This window comes from Hemicordylus capensis, chromosome 2 (assembly GCF_027244095.1).
Source record: "Hemicordylus capensis ecotype Gifberg chromosome 2, rHemCap1.1.pri, whole genome shotgun sequence".
NCBI lineage: Eukaryota > Metazoa > Chordata > Lepidosauria > Squamata > Cordylidae > Hemicordylus > Hemicordylus capensis.
Window position 1 is genome coordinate 98,610,557 of NC_069658.1, and position 24,663 is coordinate 98,635,219.

Genomic DNA, 24,663 nt, shown 5'->3' on the forward strand with positions numbered 1-24,663 from the left:
CTTCTGGAGTAGTATTTTTTTTGTAGACCATTTCACAGTAGGGGAGTATTCAAAAATGTGATGACCCACCTGCAGTCCAGAATGGTACAGCCTGGTCTATCACTTCAGCACTTTACCATTTCACAGGCTGCACTTGAGCTTCATTAAAAGAAATCCCCACTGTATGTTCATACATGGCTTGAATCCTTTGTACTTATCTCCATACACTGTAATGGATCAGTACAAGAGACAGGGTTATAGCAAATGCATTTTCTTTACTGTTTCAGCTTGAAGAACGATCTAGAAACGTTAATCACAAAGAAGACTTGGCTGCATTAAAGAACAGGATACATGAATTGAACTTGGTATGCGTTGCTTATAACTTCCCTGCTCAGGGTGGTAATTCAGCTTGTCTGTTTCAACGTAATTGAGTATTTTTCATCACCTATTATATTTAAGTATTTTGCTGGTGGCTGTGTTCCTTGAAAATTGTCAAGTTTGTGGGAAAGGATTACTAGCATTTTGGAGAAAGAAGAAATTCATATGGTTTCAGTTGAATGTGTGGGCACATTCCAGGCACATTTATATCCAGGCACATTTATACGTGCCTGGATATTTTTTTCTACGTATAGGCAATGGAGAGAACCTGAGATTAAATTGAGTATATAAATGTAGGACTATGGCTCCACAAGATAGGATATGGCTCTTATTCCCTCACTGGAAGTACTCCTTAAGCAATTCTTCTGTAAAAATCTAATTCCTTAGAAGTGACCTTTTGACTGCTAAGGCTTAATCTATATATGCAAAAGAATGAAATGATAGAGATCTGAAGGGGTAAAATGGACGGTAGCACTTCAGACTGTGAATGGTTGATTCCAGTGTTGAATGTTCCACCCTGTTTAAAAAACAAACAAACAAAACCCCATCTGTAGGTGAAAAGGTTCTAGCATAAATCTTGGCATGTAGGGGAGTATTCAAAAATGTGATGACCCACCTGCAGTCTGGAATGGTACAGTCTGGTCTATCACTTCAGCACTTTACCATTTCATCCTACTGACCAGGGCTAAGGTACAACTTACAGTAGTCACATGGAGGCTGCTTAGAATAATTTTTGTATCTACACATTATACTCTCAATGTGAAGAGGTGATGCAGTGTGGTCAATATGGTCAGCAAAGAAGAGTCTCCATGCCACTCTCAGACACAAGTAGCTCTAGCAATCCTCAAAGCTATTAATATACAAGTGGTGTTATAAATTGTGAATGTTTTTTTAAATGAGGAGCATCCAGACTAATGCAACGGTTTTTGCTGATTTCCCACACTTTCCTCTGCTGCTCCATTTTCTGTCCTTGTGAGCCCCTCAGGGACAACTATCAGGGGGGCAAGGGAGGATAGCACAGGGAAGGAGGGGATTGGGAAAAATAATTGTGTGCTGCATTGATTGATAAAATAATAAAATCACCCTTTCCTTCAATCATTTGATTCAACTCTCGCCTAAAAATGACAATCTTCTTACCTGAAACCAATATTTTTCAAGATGTTTTCATGAATCAGATATAGTAGTTGTTCTCTGTTTCTCAGTTATAAGGATTAGTAAAGGAATTTATATCTACAGGAAAGGGTCTGATTGTATATTGGGGATGTCCATGGGACACTATTTGTGTTCTGTTCCAAACTCGGAATGGAATGCAGATGGCCTGGATCATTCAGTGGGAACAACCATCAAGCCAGTTGTTCTGACAGAACAACCCCATTCCGAACAAGAACGTTTCGAGCACCATTTTGGAGTCCAAAATGGCACTCTTCTGGCTTCTACGGACGTGCAGCAGCCATTTCCTTGGTGGTGCTGACCATGCACATGGCTGCTGCATGTGCACAGAGGCCAGAAGAGCACAATTTTGGAGTCTGAAATGGCGCTTGGAACATTCCAACTTGGAATGGGGCTGTTCTGTTCTGAGCTTGGAACATTCAGCTTGTAAGTATAGTTGTGACAATATTCTGAATTTGAATTTAAAGTTAAGCTCCTCAAAATTCTTTTTGTATAAAGCCCTATGTAATCAATTCTGTTTGTTTCATGCTTTGTCTATGTTCTGTGTTTTACAATACTAGAAGGCATATAAGTAAAGTAGAATCTTAACAGAAGCTTTGTCTCATGAGTTGTGTTTTTTTAGAATTGTTAATGCAATGCCCTGTGTGAAATCAGAGACTATATCTATGTTAGTCTAAATTGGACGTTTTCTCACTCCTTGGCTACATGTATAAGGTTGCTAAATGTTTGGGGTGTGAAAAACTCCTAATAGAATCAATTCACAATGGAATATGAAATATTTTAACAGCAGGGCAGCTTTTGGTTTGATGCTGCATAATGTCTTTTGAATACTGTGCTGTGTGTCTATTTATTTAAAAAAGCAATTCAGATGAGTAATTTAAATGTTCTCTGATTTTAGGAAAACCAGAAACTTAAGAAAGATCTTATGGAAGCACAGACAAATATAGCTTTCCTTCAGAGTGAATTGGATACTTTGAAAAGTGATATTGCAGATCAGAGTTTGAATTCAGAGAGGTAAGAGTCTTTAATAGTTGTATCTGTAGAAAATGGGTTGTTTGGTGAAATGTATGCATTTTGGTCTATAAAGAAAATAATTCTGTTAATTTTGCTTTGTAGAGACCTGGAAATGATCAGGGAGTACACTGAAGACAGAGATAGTCTGGAAAGGCAGATAGAAATATTACAGTAAGCTGCTAATAATTCACTTTTTACTTGTGAACTTTAATATTGCTCAAGTTCTAGAACAGCTCAGGCAGAAAAAGAGAGCGGATATTTTTGTTTAACTCAGGGACTGTAGAAGTATTCTGAAGGCAGGAATGCTCAGGGAGGTTAGGATGTAATAAATCTTGCCTACTTTTCAGGTGCATTTTTACATATACTTATTTAATGGACAAGTAAAGTTATAATCTGTTACAATGGGTTTTACTATTGTACATACAGTTGAATAAAGAAGGAAAATCAAATAATTAGTAATTGACCAAAGTAAAAATTATAGAACACGTATGGAATTAAATTATGGAACTCTCTTTGTATGCTAAGCCAATCCATATAACTCACTTTGCAAAGGAAAGTAAAATCTTTTGTAGAAGACTAGAAGATTTTTCACTTATTACCGGAACATCAAGTGGTGTGTGTGGGTGTGTGGGTGGTGGTAGTGGTGGTGTGCGTGGGGGGCGGGAGCTGCTGCATTGCTTCCCTTCAGTCTTTACATAACAGGATTTATGTTATGTAGTTCACCCAGCAGTGAACTTGGTAACTTCTGAGTAAATATGCATTGGATTTGGCAGTTAGATTGTGTACTTGTATGATTGAAAAGAAGAGGTAGGGCTGTAAATGGGGCCAGTATTAATATTAAATTTTAAAAGGGATTCTAGCTGTACTGGAAAGATGCAGCTCATGAATAATGTAGAATGTAATGGACTAGGAGCTTAGCTAACTCTCTGGCAACATGACTATTGAAAATTAATTCACCACATTTTGTTTGATATTAAATTTTTGTTTACAAAAATTTAGAAAAGATAGAAGCATGGGAAGTTGCCTGATACTGAGTCAGACCATTGGTCCATCTAGCTCAGGGCAGCAGCTTCTCCATGGTTACAGGCAGGAGTCTCTCCCAGTCCTATCTGGAGATACCAGGGAGGGAACTGGGAACCCTCTGCATGCAAGCATGCAGATGCTTTTCCCAGGGCCAAAGCAGATCCATCCCCTAAGGGGAATATCTTACAGTGCTTGTATGTAGTCCTTCATTCAAATGCAAACTAGGGTGGACCTTGCTTAGCAAAGAGAACAATTCATTCTTGCTACTATAGCAGAGTGTAAAAGAGCGGAAACTAAGACCTGTTAAATTTATTGAACATATTTGCTAAATTTTTTATTACTTAACGATTATCAAATCATAAACAATAATCCTACTGTGAGTGAAAGATTATCCTAACAGAAAAATAATGGTCTCAAGTGTCCAGTAAGAAATTCAGACTGACCAGTCGGTCTACAGAACTGATGATTGACACAAATGTTCTAAAACTCTACCACAAGCCTATACACAGATATACATACAATACATCAGTGGCAAGAACAAAGACAATGTATATACACAAATCCCAACAACTACCATAAGACCAGCTCTCCTCCCTAGATCAGCTCTTTAGGTGTAAATGTGTAAGGGGTTAAATGGGATGGGGCACTTTCAACACTATTCCTTACTGTTCCTGATAAATAGATTATTATGGTGGAACTATAATGCCACTTTCACTAGGGTTCATTGAAAGCTGGAGGTGGGAATCCCATTAAATTCCTCTCCCCAAACCCCAGATTGTCCTCCTTTCTACTGAATGTCACAATGCTAGCTTATTAAAACTGGAAGTGCTGTTCTTGAAGTGTTTTGCATGGGAATAATCTTATTTTCTTGGCTTGCTTTTTAGGTCGGCAAACAGGAAACTTCATGACAGCAATGATGGCTTAAGGAGTGCATTAGAGAACAGCTGGAGCATATACAACAAATCGTTGGTAGGTGCACTGCATATAGCATAACCAATCTGGTTAAATAAATGAGCAATATATAAATATTTGCTTTGGGTTATCCCAACATAAGCCATACATTAGGGTCACTGAAATAATATCGTCCTTCTGGTTTCATGCCAATGTAACTAAGAACAAATTTTGATTCCTGTGTGCAAATGCTATACAGTTGTCCCTCTCCTACTGCGAGGGTTCTGTTCCTGGAAACCTTTGCAGTTGGCGAGGCATAGGATTACATTGTAAACGAGGTTAGGAGAATCGTGAGTGCCTAAAATCCACAAAAAAGGTTAAAAAAAATCCCCCTGGAAAAGGTCCCCTGACCCCTGGAAATGACCGCACCGAACCCCCCAAAATCATGCTAACCCGCCCGCCCGAATTGCCTCCTGACCCCCATAAATAACCCTGCCTCTCCTAAATCTTAACTTTAAAAGATGAATTTTAATTTCTGAAAAATATGAATTTTAATTTCATCCGAATGTACAATAAAATATATAGGCAGTGATTCAAACAGTGGTGCAACTACTAGCTCCTTGCTCTCAAGGTGTCTCTGACCTGGGGTTCTCTAAACAGCACCTCACCCCAAAAGCACAAATGCCATATGAGAAACCACTTTTTGAGCAGAGCGGATTTTAAAAAGCAGAATGTCAGATGGCCTGAAAGTCTGAAAATCAAAGTAAAACGAATATTTAAAAAGCCCACTGGGCATGCCCAAACATTTAGGTGTTCTTAAAGTAGCTCTTCAGCCACACCAATATACAACAAAAAGAACCACCTAGTCTTAGAATGTTTTTCTATAACATGACCTTATGTAACTGAAGAACAATTACCTGTATATAGAGAAAAGTATAAATACAGTTGTCTCTCGCCAAATCGCGTATTTGAGTATCTACGACTGGCAAACTGTCACTTCCAGTGTTCTCTCTAATTTTTTCCATCTGTGTGCGGTATGAATTTTGTTCTGAGCGGCAGTATCAAGACAGTATGTGTGTACATTCAGAATGGGGCATTCCTGATTCATCCTGAGTGGGATCTAAAATTAACTGAGCAGACATCAAAAAAATTGTGAGCGTGTGCACATGCACATGCCTTCGAGGGAACACTGGTCACCCCCCTCGCCAACCGCGACTTGAGTATTTGCTGTTGGCACCATTAAAAAAATATTTTTTGGCCATTTTTTCGGCGGATTTCCGGGGTCACGGAAAATCCAAGGGGCAGGAGATCCTCACTGGATATCTGGGAACTGGGGTGGTATAAAGCATCAACATGACTAAATTGCCATTTCTTGCTTCTTCTCCCCCCCCCCCGCCCCCCTGTTGTGGTTATCTAATGTGATCTGTTGACAGAACAATCTGTACCATATCACTATATCAAAGGGGTTTATGTCATAGAATAAGTGTCCATGCTGCACAGAGGCAATGTAGCACTCAGTTTGGCTTTAAGTGTTTCAAAATGCTGAATGGATATTTAGAATCAGTATTTGTTTGTAAATAAAGGAGATGTTATAAACCAGCTTGTGCTATGGGATACCAAAATGCTTTCTTCACATCTGGTTATTTCAGCGTCTAACAAACATTTCCCCGGGGAACACCCTCTCTAGAAGCAGTCCCAAGTGTGGCCAGTCTCCCCAAAATCCACGCTATGACAGGTACGTCTGATCTTCTTGTCACTTAAATGGTAAGATTTTAAACATAAGAAATACAATCCAGGAGTATACATTTCTTGTAAACAATTCTGCTAAAATTGTTGGGAATAGTTCCAAGCAATATTATTTTTTCCCCCTTGTCTATCCATGTGGTTTTTTGACTTGCCTTATTTTAAATCCAGGAGAGATGCTTATTGCTTTTCTGGGACATGTAAAGCGCATACATTCACATCACCCACCTTTCATTAACTGATTAAAGTTTCTAGAAGATATAGATGCATGCTTTTCTGGGACACGTGTGTTTGTCCTCCATGATCAATGGACAGAATAAAAGAAACACATATCCTACACAAACTGGTTTGGTAATGGCTACAGTTGGCTACATTTCAGCCTCTCAGAAATAATTTTGTAAACTTGGATTTGTTGTAGCTTGGATCTGTGACACTGTAAAAATATTTTCCCCAAATTGTGGGAGGAATACTTGAAAGAATATGCATTTTTGATGAGCCTTTGAAGGGTTCTTTTGACATTTTGTTCTTGAAGCACCTTTTTTGCTAAAACATATGTGCATCATTTGGTAGGGAATCTGAACAATGATTTTGTATTTGTGAATAGACTGAGCATTTATTAAGTCTCCAATGATTTACTGTTATGCTCCCTTTAATGTTTCTGTATTAGAATACTTTGGGGAACTTGGTAATAATCATTCTAAGTTTTATAAGATGATTAACTTTGTGCATTAGGCCTTGAATTCGTATGGCCTATTTATAATAATAAATTAAGGTCAACAGACCTATATGTGCCCTAATCACCCCAAATGTAAGTTATGAGGCCCATTTTATCAGATTTTCCCCTTGGAGGAGACAATGCTTAAAGTACAGTGAAACCTACTTTGTATATTTCTGTTTTGTGGAAGAGAATAGGTCTGTGCATTGCTGTAAAGATTGGAATCTGATCCAATCTAGATCAAGTGCATCAATTCACTGATGCGCTGGGGGTTCTTCTCTTTGAATCAATCCGATAACATGGGGTGCATTGGATTGATTCGATATATTAGGGATGGGGGGCGGTCTTACCTGGCAGTAGGTAGTTTGATTTCCTCCTTTCTTTTATTGGTAGAAAGCATCTGCTTTTGTGGACAGCAGCATCACCACTTTAAATTGCCATTTTTCTTTCGGAAACCACCTGATAGTGTCATGGGGAAGGAAAGAAGGAATGTCAGGACTGCATGGGGGTGGAGCAGTCATTGAGACAGGACACAACATCTTGACATTGCTTCCTTCCCTAGGGCATTATGGGGTGACTTCCAGGAAGAAAATTGGCACTTTGAAATGCAACTGCTGCTGCCCACAAAGCAGCAGCTTTTCCTCTGGTAAAAGAAAGAGGGGTCCACTGCTCTGTTGCCAGGTAGGACCTTCTCCCACTGACCCAAGCCGATGCACCCTGCATTAGGCATCCTTGTGTCGGATCTGATTGGACCCCTTATAGCATTTTTTTAATTTGACCTGATCCAATATAACTCGCAGTGAATTGGTTTTGATTATTAGCCTTATTTGATGGACAGACCTGAAAGGGGGGGTGACCAACCTTTTAAGAATTGCTTGGCTTCAGTTCCAGTGGACTTTCTAAGTATCTGGGAAAGAGAGAACTTAAGTGGGAAATCCCTAGTGGGCCTGTGCACACCATCAACTTTCTCCTGCATTCTCCCGTCCCCTCTTCTGTCCATGGATTAAGGGAAGTGGGCAGGAAAAGGAGATGTTGACAGCAGTATAATCTGCAAGCTGATAATAACTAAGATAATCAGGGGTCTGGAGCACCTTCCTTAAGAGGCAAGGCTACATCATCTGGGGCTTTTTAGTTTGGAAAAGAGGCAACTACAGGGAGATGTGATAGAGGTTTATAAAATCATGCATGGACTGTAGTAGAGCAAGTGGACAGAGATTTCTCTCTCTCTCACACAACACTAGAACTCAGTCACCCCATGAAATTGATTGCCAATAAATTTAGTACCAACAAAAGGAAGAACGTTTTCACACAGCACATAATTAATCTATGGAATCCTCTGCTATGAAATGTGGTGATGGCCACTAGCTTGGATGGCTTTAAAAGGGACAAACACATTCATGGAAGACAGGTTTATCAGTGGCTACTAGTCTGATGGCTATAGGCCACCCTCAGCCTCAGAGGCAATATGCCTCTAAATACCAGTTGCAGGGCAGCAACAGCAGGAGAGAGGGAAGGCCCATTCCCGTGTAGCCACCAGATGAGGGAAATAAAGGGAAAATAGGAACTGCAAATTCTGGAATGGAAGAAAAGGTGGTGTAGAGCAGGGATTCTCAAACTTGGGTCCTCAGGTGTTATTGGACTTCAACTCCCATAATCCCCAACCAAAGGCCACTGAGGCTGGGGATTATGGGAGTTGAAGTCCAATAACACCTGAGGACCCAAGTTTGAGAATCCCTGATGTAGAGTATGTGTCTTGTGGCTCTCAGGCATGTAATGTGGATTAGGAACTTTGGTGGCCCATCTTTTGGAATGTTATTTTTCCCATCTGTTCCTCTCAGATCATCTCGATGTTCTTATGTGGATGAAGACTATGATTCCCTGGCACTTTGTGATCCTATGCAGAGGATAAGCTGTGAGGTTGACAGCCTGCCTGAAAGCTGCTTTGACAGTGGCTTGTCTACCTTGAGAGACTCAAACGAATATGACTCAGAAGTGGAATCCAAGCATCAAAGGATTTCTCAAAGATTGCAATGTCCGCAGGAAAGCTCTGTTGGCGATGCTTCTGATACAGACGTGAGCTCCCAACTTGCTGAATTTTTGAAAGTGTTCAGAGGCAAAATTTACTTGCTGTCTGCAGAGTGAAATTAATTTTTTAAATATAAGTGAAATACAGTCAAGTCGTGGTTGTAACAGAATTATAAATATTAAGACAAAAAGAAATAAGGGAAGCAAATGCAGTGTGTATAAGGAAAATGCATGTTTTTAGTGGATTGTATGAGCACACTTCTGTTCAGAAGTTTTTCAGAGGGAAACCTTTAAAAACCTGCAGTGAATAAAGTATATGCTAGTCCACAGGGATGAGGCCTGATGGAACTACCTGCCTTTGCCTTCTCCACGAGCAATCTGTAAAGCCATCCTAGAAACAAGAGAGAAATTATCATTGTGTATGACATTTGGGGTACACTATAAAGCTAAGAAAGCTGTTGGGTTTCACAGTTGTAAAGAAAAATTGAATTCTCTCAGAGGTTTAGTGCATGTAGCAGAGTATCCCTTACTCAGGCTGAACATCATATTTGGTCAGGATTTAGATTGACTCACTTAATTACTTGGACAGTGGCAAGAGTGGTGGTATCCCACTTCAGACTATGAGTGTGCAGAACATTCTGAGGTAAGAACGCTCCACCTTGAAATGGGCCATTTTGAGGGTTCCAAGCTTGGAACAGAACATCCCTAAAAAGAGAGGCCTGTTCCGAGCTCAGAATGGAAAGATCTGCTCTGTGGTGGAATGTTGCAGCCCTATTCTGAGTGCCATTTTGGAATCCAAATCCGAATTTAACATGACAGACTGGGGTCTAGGGATGTGCAAACTGGCTCAAGGTTGAACTGGTTCGTCATTGAACTGGGCTGACTTGAGGACTTGTCCTCAAGCCAGATAGGGCCCAGTTAGGCTCAAGGTTGAGCCAAGCTCCCCGGGCCAGCTTGGGGCCGGTTCGTGGTTCTAAGAGTGAGTGAATGTGTGCATGCACACACACGTGCGTGCTCTCTCTCTCTCTCTCTCTCACTCACACACACACACACACACTACCGCCATGTCCAGCGGCCTCTAGGGGGCGGGTCTCTGGAGGCTTCCCCTCCCCCCGCCAGCCTCCCCTGGTCTTCTGTGGGCCAGTTCAGCCTGTTTTCAGGCTGTTTCAGCCCTTTCTGAGGTGGTGGCCATTTTGGAGGGGTTCTAGTTCAGGGGCACAAACAAGCTGGGACTTGAACTGAACTGGGCAAACCAGTTTTGTGCACAGCCCTACTGGGGTTGTTCTGTCAGAACAAGTGGCTTGTTCCAACAACGTTTTGCGCATTTTGCATTCCATTCCGAGCTCAGAATGGATCTCAAAATGTAGATCTAGTTTTGTGCACACGCCTACTGGGGTTGTTCTGTCAGAACAACTGGCTCGTTCCAACAAACATTTCACACATTATACATTTCATTCCAAGCTCAAAATGGATTTCAAAATGTAGATCTATTGCCAAAGAGTTGTAATTCATTGGCTTGTTAAGAAGCCACAGGCATATTAATTTTTTCAAACAAATTGCATAATTGTAAAATCAACCCATGGAAAACATCTTGTACAAATTGCACTACACATTTATGGTTACACCATATCTCAGTAGGTTTCCATTACTCTGAGAACTTGATTTAAAAATACATCATTTGCGCTAAAGAAAAATAAATGCTGTACTATGACTCACATTGGGTGCTGTTACTGTTTTTGATCAGCCTGCTTTTGTTTGAGTTTATGAGGATTGCTTCCATTCCAGTAGGCAACTAGCAATAACTGTATGGCATGGATGGGGGAGGGGAGGTTTCTAAGGGCACTTATTGTATGTATGTATGTATTTATTTATTTTCTTTATTTGATTTTTATATTGCCCTTCCAAAATGATTCAGGGTGGTTTACAATTAAAACAAAACCATTAAAATCAGTTAACAATTAAAACAGAAATTATAAAACAGTATAAAACAACAACAATAAAAACATCATAAAACAGCAATTAGACAATAACAACAATTAAAAAACTCTGAAAACCAGATTAAAACATTAAAACCAATTACAACTATTTAAAAACCCTGGAAGGCTAAGCCAAACAGATAGGTTTTAAGAGTTCTCCTGAAGGCCAGTAAAGAATTCAGATTGTGGATCTCTGCTGGGAGTGCATTCCACAGCCCAGGAGCAGCTACAGAGAAGGCCCGCCTCTGAGTTGCCACCAGACGAAGTGGTGGTAACTGGAGACAGACCTCCTCAGATGACCTTAATGTGCAGTGGGGATCATGCAGAAGAAGAAGCTCTCTAAGACTGTAGTAGCACCCAGACACAAACCTGTCATTTCTTTGAAAAATTTCCTTGTAGCCCTTCCTGTTCTGCTCATGTTTCATCACTCTGCTTTATCCCTTGGCCCCTCCCCTTCCTTTCCTCAAGCTGAAATACTCTCTTGGGATTATTATGGAAACTATTGGTTTCTATAACAATCTCCTCCATAATAAACCAATTGCTGATTTGTGCAGGTCCCAGACATTAGAGATGAAGAGGTCTACAGTCCTGATGAAGGCAGCACAGTGTTAGATTGGAAACCCACCCAGCCAGTCAGCCGAAGCAGTTCCGGAGCATCAACAAGGAAATGTATCCCTGTCATCTCTCCACAGGTAATGAGTCCAGAGTATTTTGGCACTGAAAGCCATATTGACCTGGATTTATTTTCTTATTTATTTATTTTTGGCCTGGTGTTTCAAATCTACCTTGGCAGCCATGATGGCTAAAAACATGGCTTAGCAATGACATTGTTGATTACACCTTGCTAATAATGTTAATGTGGTGTTTTAGTCAGACTCCATTGACTGCAACTCCAGATACCCAAGCTCGGAGAAGGCTTACAAGATAGTTCTTGCCGGAGATGCAGCAGTTGGAAAATCTAGCTTCCTTATGAGGCTTTGCAAAAATGAATTTCGAGGGAACACCAGTGCAACGCTAGGTATGTTTTTTCTTCTTTCATTTCTGGCGCATCACAAGTTTAGGGCTGTTCCTTAGGAGGTATTTTCTATTCCGGTATGGATTCTAGCAAGCAGAGGGTATACATTTGTATAAATTACAGCTGCCCCCTTTAAAATATAAGCAATAGACTTCTATTGATCAATCCATCCATCATCACATTTGCACCTTACCCTTCCACCAAGCAGCTTAGAGCAGCATGCATGTGTTTATCCCATTGTTTTCCCACAACAATTCTGTGGGGTAGGTGAGGATGACAGATAGTGACTTCCCCAGGCCACCCACTGAGCATGGGTGAACCCAGACTTCACTCTGTGGCCGCCAAAATTAGGAAGGGGAAAGCCACAGTTTATATACTCTGATGCTATAGGCTTTGTACCTGAGCATCTGTATTCGGTACACTTGCTTTTAAAGAAGATATAGTGGATTTACAGCATATTAACGAAGCATCTCATTTGAGTCGGGCTGTTAAACTTCTGGGAATGCAGAAGTAACGTCGTTGTGTTCCCTTCTATAATAGTATTAGCAGTGCAATTTTAAAAATTCATACTACTTGAAAATGTGAACGGCTTCTGTAAATTTGGTTTTTCTTTTAAAGGGGTTGACTTTCAAATGAAGAGGCTTATTGTTGATGGGGAACCTACAGTGCTGCAGCTGTGGGACACAGCAGGACAAGAGAGGTTAGTGTGGTTCAGCTGCTTTTCTTTTGAAGCTTTGTAGCCAGCAGCTTCTGTATTGTGAAGAGCAGTGTTTAGAACTTTGGCCATATTTAAATCCAAACCTCGCCAGCTGTAGCTCAGTGAGTATGCCTGGTTCAATCCCTGGCCTCTCCAGGTGAGGCTGGGAAAGGGCCCTGCCTGAAACCCTGGAGAGTTGCCAGTCAGTATAGAAAATGCTGACCAGATGGACTATGGTCTGACACTGAACAAGGCAGTTTCACGTGTTTCATTTGCTCAAAATGTTTATAGCTTATTCTACTTGCTGAATTCTGGATTTCCCCCCACAAAATTGCAGGACTCTTATTTTCACAATTTGGGGGGGGGGATAGGGAGGAGCAGCTTTTTGCCAGGGAAACAATACACCCAACTGGTGCAGCAAGGCACTGCTATCCAATGGAACTAGCTGCTGTGTCAGCGTGAATATTTCGCAGCAGGGATATTCTCCTTGCAGAGTATATACATAGGCCAGCTATATGGAAAAGAGGGCAGCTCTCCTCTACCTTTAAGAGATGCACAAAAGATGGAATTTCAGCAGGTGCAACTTGTTATGTGGGGAGCAGAGTGGCGGGGAAAGGTGGCACTTGCTGAAATCCCCTCGTCTGTGCATTTCTTAAAGGTACAGGAGACCTTCCCTCTGATCCATATGGTAGCCCTATAAACACAGGGACAAGACAGTTGCTGAGAATCTCTTAACTGACCCTTCCATTAAAAGCTGCCTGATTTTTCTGGGACCTTGATGCTATTAGAAGAAATTGATCTCTGTAGGGATCCATTATCCCATTATACAACTGGGTCTTCTGCACCTGCACAGTAAGCCACGGAAGAATCTTTAGCTCTGTTTAGGTGCTCACTGTCCTTTCAAGGCATAGTGATTTTGGAGCCGTGAAAGTGAGCCTGTAGTACCAGCAGTAGAGCGCCTCCCTCTTCAGTTCCTTCTCATCCGCTGCTCGCGCTGCCTCGGGAAGGATCTACTCCCGTTTCCCTTTGTTCTTGTAAGAGATTTAGAAACTTTTAAAAACTTGATATCTGGTTTGACTTGGACTGTTTTCTGACTACTCTTCTCTTATCATTCTGGACTGTTTGTAACTTTGGTATTTTGACTTGGACTGTCACTGGACTCAGCTTGCTACTCCCTTCTGTTGTGGCAATTTCTTTCTGATCTTTGGCTGACCCGGACTGTATTGTATTAAGATATGTCTGCTCCTAAGAGTTTCAAGCATTGTTCAACTTGTAAAGGCATTATGCCTTCCTCAGGTGGACATACTGATTACCTAATTTGTTTGGGGGACTCTCACAACACTAGCTCATGTAAAGTCTCTCTCTTTTTAAAAAGAAGACACAACTGAGCCATGAACTTCGATTAAAGGCGTCCCTGTATGAGAATATGCTTCGTCTAGGGACACTGAGCCCGAGCCCGCCTTTGCCACCAAAAACCTTGGCATCTAGTAGGTCGGTGCCTTCGGCATTGATGTCTGTGCCCTCGGCATCAACGGGCACCTTTTAAGAAGCCCATGGAAAGAGGGTATGAAAGGCATAAACATAAATATGATCGTGACTGCTCGGTGTCTACTGAACCTCACAAGAAGGAGAAGCCTCACAACCGGCTCCAACTGAGTCTTCCTCGGCGTCAGGATCAGTGCCAAAGGTTTTGACCTCTACGCCAGTGAGAATGCCTTCATGATGCTGAATGCCAGCATCAGCATGGCTTGTGACGTCTTTTTCTCTTCAACCTGCTGTACCAACCTGATCGGCGAAACTCTCGAGTTCAGCTCCCTCAGCATTGATAGGACCTCGACCCCTGGTGCCAGTGTGCTCGACACCAACTACACCGGCATCGAATGAGACATCCTTGACTCCGAGATGTTTAGCGTCAGTGTTGGTAACACACACTTCATCAACGCCAACTCATATTTTGTCCCCAGCGCCGTCGATGTCTATACAGGCTCAGAAGCATATTATGTCTACAGACTCTCATTGCCTTTTTCTAATTCATTCTACTCCATAGTCACCAGTAGTGATCCACCATTCAACAACGCCAGTCCAATCACCATCACATTGTTCGCCTGAATTTCCAGTGATATCCTCCTTAGATTTACTGGCTCTCAAAAATTTGCTTCGCCAGGAACTGGAGCGTCTCTTGGGTTCTGTGAACTTAACCCCTTTGGGCTTGAGTTCACCCTATCACAGGGTCTTGATGTTGAAGAACCTGATCCTCCTATGCCAGTTCCAAGGACACCAACAGGTGGTTTGTCCACACTTACACCGCAGTGTCCTTCAGTATTACCTTTTAGAAAGCATTTTTATTTTTCAGCTTCGTGCACTCTCTGTGATCCTCTGGATTATTATAGCTCTCCAGGGACTTTTGATTCACCTTACCTAGGCTTAGGGAATGCTTTTGTCCATGCTCCCATTACAGCTCTCCAGCTCTTCCTTATGATTTTGAAGAATATAAACTTTGGAAGACTATGCAACTTAGGAGAGCTTTGCTCCCAGATCCACTGAATGTTCCTCTTGTGGAATCTTTCAAGAAACCTGCTGTTCCACCGTTGCCTTCGAGACCTCCCACTCCAATGCCAAGGGCTGTACCGCCCACTATGATATTGCCGGTCTTGCCTACTCCTGAGCCTCCACACATCCCAGTAACTCCTACTCCAGTAACTCCTACTCCACCAATACTTCGTGAGCCAGTATGTCCTCCGTCTGTACTAGTGTTGCCGTCTCTTCCCTTACTTCCAGCTCCTACAGATCCTCTCCCCCTGGATCCTGACTTGGATGGGAAATCTTCGTACGCCTCTGATGGCTAAGGCCTTAGACCTTGAAATTCCTCCACTGGAAGCTACAGTCACGGATCCAGTGTATAGTTATTTGTCAACCTTCTCTGTGACACACCCCATGACTCTCCCAATGCTACCATCCCTGGTGGCAGCTACTAAGACCGCTTAGTCAGCTCCAGTGACTGCTATTAGAGAACCTATATTGGTAAATTAAAGAACCTATATTGGGTCCAGGAGGCCTCCTGCCACTTCTTGTTTAAACACCCAGCACCAAACTAACTAGTAGTTGATTGTGCACTACATTCAAAATCCACGCTAAAACACTCGGCCCCAGTGGATAAGGAAGGTCATAAGATGGACCCTCTAGCTTGGAAGTTTTACTCCTCGGGCTACCTTTTGGATAGCGAACTACCTGGCCTGCATGGCCAAATACCAGCAGTCCTTATGGAATAACATGAAGGAAGAAGCAGCCTCTCTACCTGAGCCCTTCAAGGGCAGGTTCCTTTTGACCCTCTCAAAGTCGGCAGACCTCAGAAGACAATGGCTGACCACCATCAAACTTCTTACTGAAACTGAATCAAAAGTGTTGGCTGGGTTTATTGCACTTTGCCGTCATACTTGACTCCATTCTACTCCGCTGGAGCCAGGAATGAAATGAAAAAAAAAAAAAAAAGAGAGAGAATCTTCCTTTTGATAAGGAAGGATTGTTCTCTAAAGACACAGATGATACCATGGAAAAGTTTTTAAAAATCGCACTTTACTGCCAAGACCTTCACTCAGTCTTAGTTGTCTTCCTCTTACCATCAAAGGTATCAACCTTCCTTTTAAGCAGAGGTACCAACCTTGACCCTCCCAAGGTTAGAGGTTCTTACTGTAGTGGATCTAGGCAGTATTCCAGACACCCCTTCCACCAGTGCCAAAGGGCCAACAAAAAGCAAAATCACAAGAGCAACCGAAGCAGTCTTTTTAATGCTTCGGGCCTGGAAGTGTCTCTGCCCCTTCCCCCTGCTGACACCCGTCTCACCCCTTACCTATCTTCTTGGTGCTACATAATAACAGGCACCTGGGTGTTATGCATAGTGCACGATGGCTATGCTATTGAATTTGATTCTCTACCCGCCCCCGCGGGCATAAAATACACCCATGCAACTCCTATCCTTGAAGAGGAGGTAACTTCACTACTCCAAAAGGATGCCATAGAACCAGTTCCAACTTCCTCCATGCACACTGGGTTCTGTTCAAGATACTTCTAGGTCCCCAAGCATGATGGTGGGCTACGCCCCATCCTGGACTTGAGAAAACTGAACAAATTTGTCTGACCTCCAAATTTTATATGATTTCTCTACAGTCAATCTTGCCATTGCTGTGGGAGGAGGGATGGTCTGCCTCTTTAGACCTAAAGGCTGCTTATTTTCATATATCTATACGTCCGCGGCACTGCCAGTTCTTGCGCTTCTGCTTGGTTGCCCAAGCCTACCAATACAGGGTGCGTCCATTTGGACTCTGTACTACCTAGGGATGTGCAGACAGATTCAGGGGTTTGAGGTTTGTGGTTTTGGTTCGGGGGTTCGATGGTTCAACCCCCGGACCAAACACCATCTGGTTTGATAGCCCCCAGAACCAAAACCACCCTGATGGTTCGGGGGGGGTGTGTGGTTTCGCTAATTTTAAACATTTTGAAAATTACCCTTAAAATGATGGTCAAGGCGGTGAGGGGGGAGGTGCGCGGAGGTTCCCCCTCCCCCTGCCGGCCTTCAAAATGCACTCCTCGGGCCTTTTCAGCAAAAACAGCATGGCAGCCAAAATGGCGGCTGCTGCGCATATGCAAAAGGCCTCTGTGAGGCCTGGCACCCGGTGGCCTTTTTTTTTTTTAAATGGCCACCAAAACAAAAATGGCCACGGTGCATGCGCAAATGGCCTCTGTGAGGCCGTGGGTCATGCCAGGCCTCACAGATGCATGCACAGCGGCCGCCATTTTGGCCTCTGCACCATTTTTAGCAAGGCCTGAACGTGCCGAAAAATGGGCTGAAAAGGCCCAAGGGGTGCGTTTTGAAGTCCAGCGAGGGGAGGGGGAACCTCCGTGCACCCCCCGCCACCTCGATGATCATTTTAAAAGTAATTAATTTTTTTTTAAGTGTTTAAAATTCGGTCTGGACCAGACCGGGGGGGGGCGGGTTGAGGGGTGATGGACAGAACTGGCCCGGTTCCATGCACATCCCTAGCACCGCCCCAAGGGTTTTCATGAAGTGCATGGCAGCTGTTATTGCCTACTTTTGTGTCCAAGGTGTGTCAGTCTTCCCGTGTCTGGATGACTGGCTTTTTATAGCAAAAGAGAAATCAGCTTTACTGTTCAACTTGCAACTTACTCTCTCTTCTGGAAGATCTGGGGCTTGATAGTGATATCAATATGATTGATAGTGATATCAATATGAAAAAATTGGTTCTGACCCCTCAGCATACCTCCAGTACATTGGGGCAGTCCTGGATGCAGCTGAGAAACGTGCATACTTACCTGCAGAACACATACAGGCTATTTCCTCCATGGTGGTCACCTTCCTGTCTTCCTGCTGACTCTGGACAGCCAAAGCAAGTGGTTAGTTGTCCCAGGTAATATCCTACAAGACTTACCGTGGTGGTTTCAGCTGGACTCCCTAACACAAGGAACTCCCTTTCAGATATTGAACCCTACAATATTGGACACTACCGACGCGTCCATGGCCACTGTGGGACTCTGAAATCACAAGGCCCATGGAACCCCCAGCAACAGGAGCTCCACATTAATTTTTTAGAGCTCCTGCCTGTTTTCCTAGCCTTTTAAGACATCTTTACCCATCATCCAGGGCCAAGTGGTTCAGGTGTACACTGATAACACTACGGCTATTGTCTGCCTGAACCACCAAGGGCTACTGTATCTAGGTCCCTGAACAACCTTGCCCTACAACTGTGGGACTGGTGCTTGCATTATATCACACCTATGGCCATCCATATCAAGGGAGAAGATAACATTTAAGGTCCTGGTTCTGACCTTCAAAGCCTTGCGGGGCTTGGCGCCTGTCTACCTACAGACCCGCCTCTCCCATCCAGTTACATCCCGTCCGGTTAGATCATCTCAGATGGCCCTCTTGTCGGTCCCTAATTTCCGAGATGTTCGGTGCTCTCGGACCCGCGAAAGGGCCTTTTCGGTTGCTGCCCCACTTCTTTGGAACTCTCTTCCCTTCCAGATTCGTTTAGCCCCTTCCTTACTGATCTTCAAATCTTTACTGAAGACTTCTGGTTTTTGCCAGGCTTTTGCCCTGTAGTTTACCTATTTGTTTTCTGTTAGTTACTTTAGTTTTTAATTTAGAATGTAATTTTTAACGTTGCCTTGTTTGAATGTTTTTGTGCACCGCCCGGAGTCTTTGGAGTGGGTGGTATATTAAATGTTTTAAATAAATAAATAAAATCAATCAATCAATCAATCTGGCTGACTCCCTTAGTCGAGACGTTTCCTTCTCTATCTTCCATGAGTGGGAGCTTAATGACACTGTTTTGCCAGATCTTTTTGATTCATGGGCTGCATCCACTGTGGACTTATTTGCCATGGTGGATAATACTAAGTACTCTACGTTCTGCTCTAGGGTGGGCCTTGGCAAAGGATCACTAGGAGACGCTTTTCAACTGTGTTGGCAGAACAGGCTATATTATCTTTTCCCTCCTTTCCTGTTGTTATCCAAGATAATAGAAAAGATCCTCCAAGAGCACACTCAGCGCATTCTGGTGTGCCCCTGTTGACCCCAGCAACCATGGTTCCCGGCTCTTCTTCAGCTGTGCAGAGACTCTTACAGTTGCCTTCCTCCTTGTCAAGATCTCCTCACGAGAGAAGGCGGTCAGGTCTTCCACCACACTCTGAGGTTCCTCTCGCTGACAGTGTGGAGGCTGAACTTCTATACAACATCCTGCTGAAGGAAAGAAAGGCCTCTAGGAGAAGGTCCTACAAGTGCAAATGGAAGCATTTCACATCCTATGCTTCCTCTAAAGGCTTCGACCCTCTGAAGGCCTTAATACGGCAGATATTCCTCTACCTCACCTATCTCAAAGGACTGGGACTTTCTAACACCTCCATTAAAGTTCACCTAGCTGCCGTTTCAGCACACTACCAGGGATGGGATGGCAAATCCGTCTTTGTCCATCCTGACTCTAAACGCTTTCTAAAAGGGAACCTATATCCTCCAATGCGGGCACCCATTGAGCCCTGGAGATGAGTCAGTGATCTCACTGTGCTATGGGCAGATTCCCCTTATACCGAATTCTATCCGGACAAGGTTATCCTTCCATCTTAACGTTGTATCAGACTTTCTTATCAACCAGGACATTGTGTTGCCTACGTTCTTCTGTGACCCTTCTGTCCCCCTTGAATGTTCGATGCATGCCCTGGATGTCAGGAGGTGTCTCCTTTGCTTTTTGGACCGCACAAAGGCATTCAGGCAGTCAAACAAACTATTCATCTCCTATATGGGGACTAGTAAAGGTCTCGCCATTTCAAGACAAAGATTGTCCTACTGGCTAGTTCAGTTGATCTTCTTTTGTTATAAGAAGCAAGGCGTTCAGCCACCCTCCAAGATAAGGGTACCTTCCACTAGATCCATGGCTACCTCAGCTGCCCACATGTTGGACATCAGCATGAAGGACATTTTCAGGGCTGCTACCTGGTCCACCTTAAGTGGTGCAGCGGGGAAATGCTTGACTAACAAGCAGAAGGTTGCCGGTTTGAATCTCCACTGGTACCATATTGGGCAGCAGTGATATAGGAAGATGCTGAAAGGCATAATCTCATGCTGTGCGGGAGGAGGCAATGGTAAATGCCTCCTGTATTCTACCAAAGAAAACTGCAGGGTTCTGTGGGCACCAGGAGTCGAAATCAACTTGATGGCACGTTTTACTTTACCTGGTGCTTGGACCTGCCTTTTGTCCAACATTATGCTATGGACTTGTGATTTGCTTCAGAGGCCAATTTTGGTCAGACAGTCTTAAAGAAAGTACTGTAACCGCTAGCACCCACCTCCTTTTCATGGGAGCTAGTCACTCACCCAATTTTGAGGGACGATGGATCTCTACAGAGATAAACAGGTTGCTTACCTGTAACTTATGATCTCTGTGGGGATCCATGGTCACTCACAATATCTGCCCGGCTTTCTCCTCTACTAGCTTCTTTTTGACGAATACTGTTTACATACCTGTGCTGCTGTCTTCTCCTACCTTTGGATGTTGTCAGTCTCTTCGCAGCAGCTGTTTCAGGAACTGAAGAGGGAGGTGCTCTACTGCTGGTACTATAGGCTCTGTTTCAAGTATCCGATATCACTGTGCCTTAAAGGGATAATGAGCTCCTAAACAGAGCTAAATATTCTTCCATGGCTTACTGCTTAGGTGCAGAAGACCCAGTTGTGGGTGACCATGGATCCCCACAGAGATAATAAGTTACAGGTAAGCAATCTGTTTTTTTTACATGCTGAATGGAAGTTGGCAACCTAATCTAGCATATGGTAAATTATGATCTTAGATGCTGTTGTACTATTAACAAGTTGTTCTAGTAAGCCTACATTCAACCTACATTCCTTGCACTGTCTCTACAACTGGACTAAATTTGGTTCAAATCGAGGTTCACAAGTTAGATCTTTTGCACCTCAAATGTTCATGCATCCACCATCTTGGATCAGGGTGGATGACATTATTACAAACTATACCATTGATGTGTCCCTGTGTGTCACTCACTACAACTGTATCAAATTTGGTTCAAATGGGTCAGACAGTCCTCAGGTTAGTGCACTTGCACCTCAAAAGTTCACACGTCCACCATCTTGGATCAAGGTGAACAACATCATCACAAACTACACCATTGGGACATCTCTATGTGTCCATACAGCTGTAGCAAATTTGGTTCAAATCAATTATACTGTCCACAAGTTAGTGCACTTGCGCCTCAATTGTTTACGTGTCCATCATCTTGACTTGGGTTGGATGACATTGTCACAATCTACACTGTTGAGGTGTCCCTATGTGTCCCTACAGCTGTAGCAAATTTGGTTGAAATCGGTTAAGCGGTTTACAAGTTAGCCCACTTGCGCCTCCACAGTTTACATGTCCGCCATTTTGAATTTGGATGACATCATCACAAACTATGCCATTGAGGTGTCCCTATGTGTCCCTACAACTGTACCCGATTAGGTTCATATTGGTCTAGGCGTTGCGAAGTTGATGGTGGTGGTGGGGGGAACACACGGACACACACACAGAATGCCAGGTGATCTCATAGGCCTACTAGAAAGTAGGCTAAAAATAGTGCCTGCCATAATGAGCAGAGTAACACAGGTGGTTCTGAACGATCTGTGCTGCTGCAGGTGTCTAAAACAACGTCTGTGGTGGTGTTAAGAACATGCTTACGCTAATACTTAAAATTTCACAATCACACTTGTGTAATGATATTTTCATTGAAAATAATAGAAGCATGGCTGTGCAAGTGCAATTGCATAATTTTAAATAATAGTCCAAGGGTGCTGGTATACAACATCGCAGGCATTATTTTAGACACCCGCAGCAGAGTGGTTGGTTCAGGCTACCCAAAGTTCTGGGCTGCCAGGAATGAACACAAACCTTGGACTATTATCTTAACTTCTAATACGTAATTACCACAGTCGACTTAAAGAAATGTAAATCTTCTATCTCATTAAGTAGAAAGTCAAATGACCCTCACAGATGTTTGTACAACTTGCAATAGGCCAGTAATGAATTTAGTGATCATTTAAATTCTGTATTTAAAGTGTTTTTTTAAAAAATGGGCTTTTTTCTAAAAAGGTTCCGAAGTATTGCTAAATCCTACTTCAGAAGAGCTGATGGTGTGCTGCTACTGTACGATGTAACCTGTGAGAAAAGTTTTCTTAATGTACGAGAATGGGTGGACATGATTGAGGTACACATTTTTAACCATACAAAACTTGTAGTTCAACATGCTTATGGTGCATACTACCCAATGTGCTAAGGTGAAGAGCAGCTCTTATAAGTCAGGAAGCTCAATCCTGTGCTGGTGCCCTCTTAGTCTCTTATGCTGAAGCAGCAATGATGGGGGTATTGCTCCTTAGCGGAAGGGGGTAGATTTGATAAATGAGTCATTGGGGGTGAGAAAGAGAGATTGGCTTGGATCCAAAGGTGCCCTTCTGCTATTAGACGGCCCCTTCTGCTCATGGAAGGACTGTTTCTGAGTAGCAGAAGGGTGTTATATGAGAAAAATGACCCCCAATCCAGAGGAATTCCTCTGTTTGCGTAATTTCTTGCACAGACCTTTGCACAAGCTCTCCTCAGAACAGATGGGGAAACATTTTTATATCTTACAATTGGGCAACATGACTCAATTTCAATGCCTTGTATATCTTTCTACATTTTATTTAACTTGATCATATCAGGATAGCCACAGAAGTGTTTTTTGGTAGCAGAAATGCTCATTTTATTTTATTTTTTTAATAGATTTCTATACCGCCCTTTGAAAAATGGCTCAGGGTGGTTTACATCATTTTAAATATTGGTTTCCCATCTGAGTAACCTAAGCCCTAATATTACCTGTTGTTCTGGTTATCAGAAAGTAATGGAACTATATTCATTGCAGGATGCAACACATGAAAACATCCCAATCATGATGGTGGGAAACAAAGCAGATCTTCGCCAGGTTGTTTCTGAGCAAGGACAGAAATGTGTGCCAATAAACTTTGGAGAAAAACTGGCCATGGTAAGCACTATTCAGCCTGTCACTGACAAACAAGAAAGACTTGATAATATGAAGTAGAGGGCTGGATGAGCTTATTAAAACCACAGTGTCATATAGAGATTAAGTTTTATAGAATCTCATAAAGGATTGTGATTGTAAGTCACTTCAGAATCATTGGCTGGACTTGGCACTGGATGGTGCTCCATGAGTGCTTAGTTTAAAATTGCTGCTGACTCGTGATTTCTTGTTCGCAACCTTTATAGGTATAGGGAAGCATTCAGGAAAAGAAATCCTGTGTAACGAACTAAATTCCCTGTGGGTTAGGCTAGAGTATTGTAGTGAATTCTGTATGTAGTGCTGAAACTGCAGTTTGTCCAAAACATGGCTGCTAAATTACTGAGTGGAACCCAATTTGCTGGTTCTTAAGCCAGTACACAGGTTGCCAGTCCAGTTCCAAGACACTTCAAAGTGCTTGTGTTGTGGGGGAGAGGGTCTTTTTTTTCTTTTCTTTTTCTTTTTGCTGCTAGTGCACCACCTTTGGAATACTACTCTCCTGGATCCAACTCTTACATGAATTTCACAACTGGGGAGAGGCCACTTTTTATTCTCTCAAACTCTCCCCCACCCCCGTCCCCACCTGCCATTTTTATAATCTCATTGCTTATTGGTTGCTGTGCTTCTTTTGTTTAAATTGCTTTTCTAATCTGCTGGCTGCTGTGGGAGTAGTGATGTTGAAGGTGTAGAGTATACATTTCTTGAACTCTCAGTTGTTCTTACATCTTGCACATTTATTTTGAAGGCAGTCTTCCACAAATGCATCTCTAAGCCTTTGTTTGTTTTTCTCCTAGACTTATGGTGCCTTATTCTGTGAAACAAGTGCTAAAGATGGGTCAAATATTGTGGAGGCAGTTCTTCATCTTGCTCGGTATGTTGAAAAGCCTGGATCACTTTCCATAAACCCTTTTAAGACCTTTCACAAATGGTCAGGTCCACTAATGGCCCTTCACAATTCCTGCACTGAAGGCATTTAGGTATAACATTAACGTGAAATGTACATGTAGGTTGCTAGTTGCTACAAGCTCTATGCAAACATCATGCCCCCTGTGGACTGCAAGCGTATGGGGGAGGGCAGCAGGACTTCCCTTGTCTGTGTTGACATGTTGGATGCTTGTTTGCAGAGGGCCACGCTGAATGTGTGGAGGGTTTCTCCTCTCATTCAGTGCTGCCTTCTGTAGATGAGCAATGTACGTGTGGAGGCCCAGGGAATATGGCCAGTGAATGTGTTGGCTCAGATTGTGGCTAAGTGGTATGCTCCTGTTGCCCCCGCATGCACTGAATGTATGCAGCAGGCATAATGCTTATGTAGGACTGCAGCCTTTCTTGAGTGGGATTGCTTCATGTACTAGTTTCATAGGATTACTCCATGAAACTAGTTTCAGCTTTCCAAAGCCTGTCTACTGCAAGTGCATAAAGCAAGGCTCCTCAACTT

General features: G+C 42.9%; 1 protein-coding gene across 3 annotated transcripts in view; it reads left to right on the plus strand.

Moving 5' to 3' along the window:
- RASEF (RAS and EF-hand domain containing) overlaps positions 1 to 24,663 on the plus strand; it is a 53,014-nt gene that overhangs the window by 20,724 nt on the left and 7,627 nt on the right. For all 3 annotated transcript variants that reach the window (XM_053303582.1, XM_053303583.1, XM_053303584.1), the window contains exons 5-16: positions 267 to 344; positions 2,426 to 2,541; positions 2,644 to 2,712; positions 4,449 to 4,533; positions 6,105 to 6,190; positions 8,752 to 8,986; positions 11,469 to 11,606; positions 11,785 to 11,932; positions 12,548 to 12,629; positions 22,271 to 22,385; positions 23,076 to 23,195; positions 24,023 to 24,099. In XM_053303582.1, the coding sequence (XP_053159557.1) occupies positions 267 to 344; positions 2,426 to 2,541; positions 2,644 to 2,712; positions 4,449 to 4,533; positions 6,105 to 6,190; positions 8,752 to 8,986; positions 11,469 to 11,606; positions 11,785 to 11,932; positions 12,548 to 12,629; positions 22,271 to 22,385; positions 23,076 to 23,195; positions 24,023 to 24,099 (1,349 nt within the window). The remainder of the gene's footprint in view (positions 1 to 266; positions 345 to 2,425; positions 2,542 to 2,643; positions 2,713 to 4,448; positions 4,534 to 6,104; positions 6,191 to 8,751; positions 8,987 to 11,468; positions 11,607 to 11,784; positions 11,933 to 12,547; positions 12,630 to 22,270; positions 22,386 to 23,075; positions 23,196 to 24,022; positions 24,100 to 24,663) is intronic.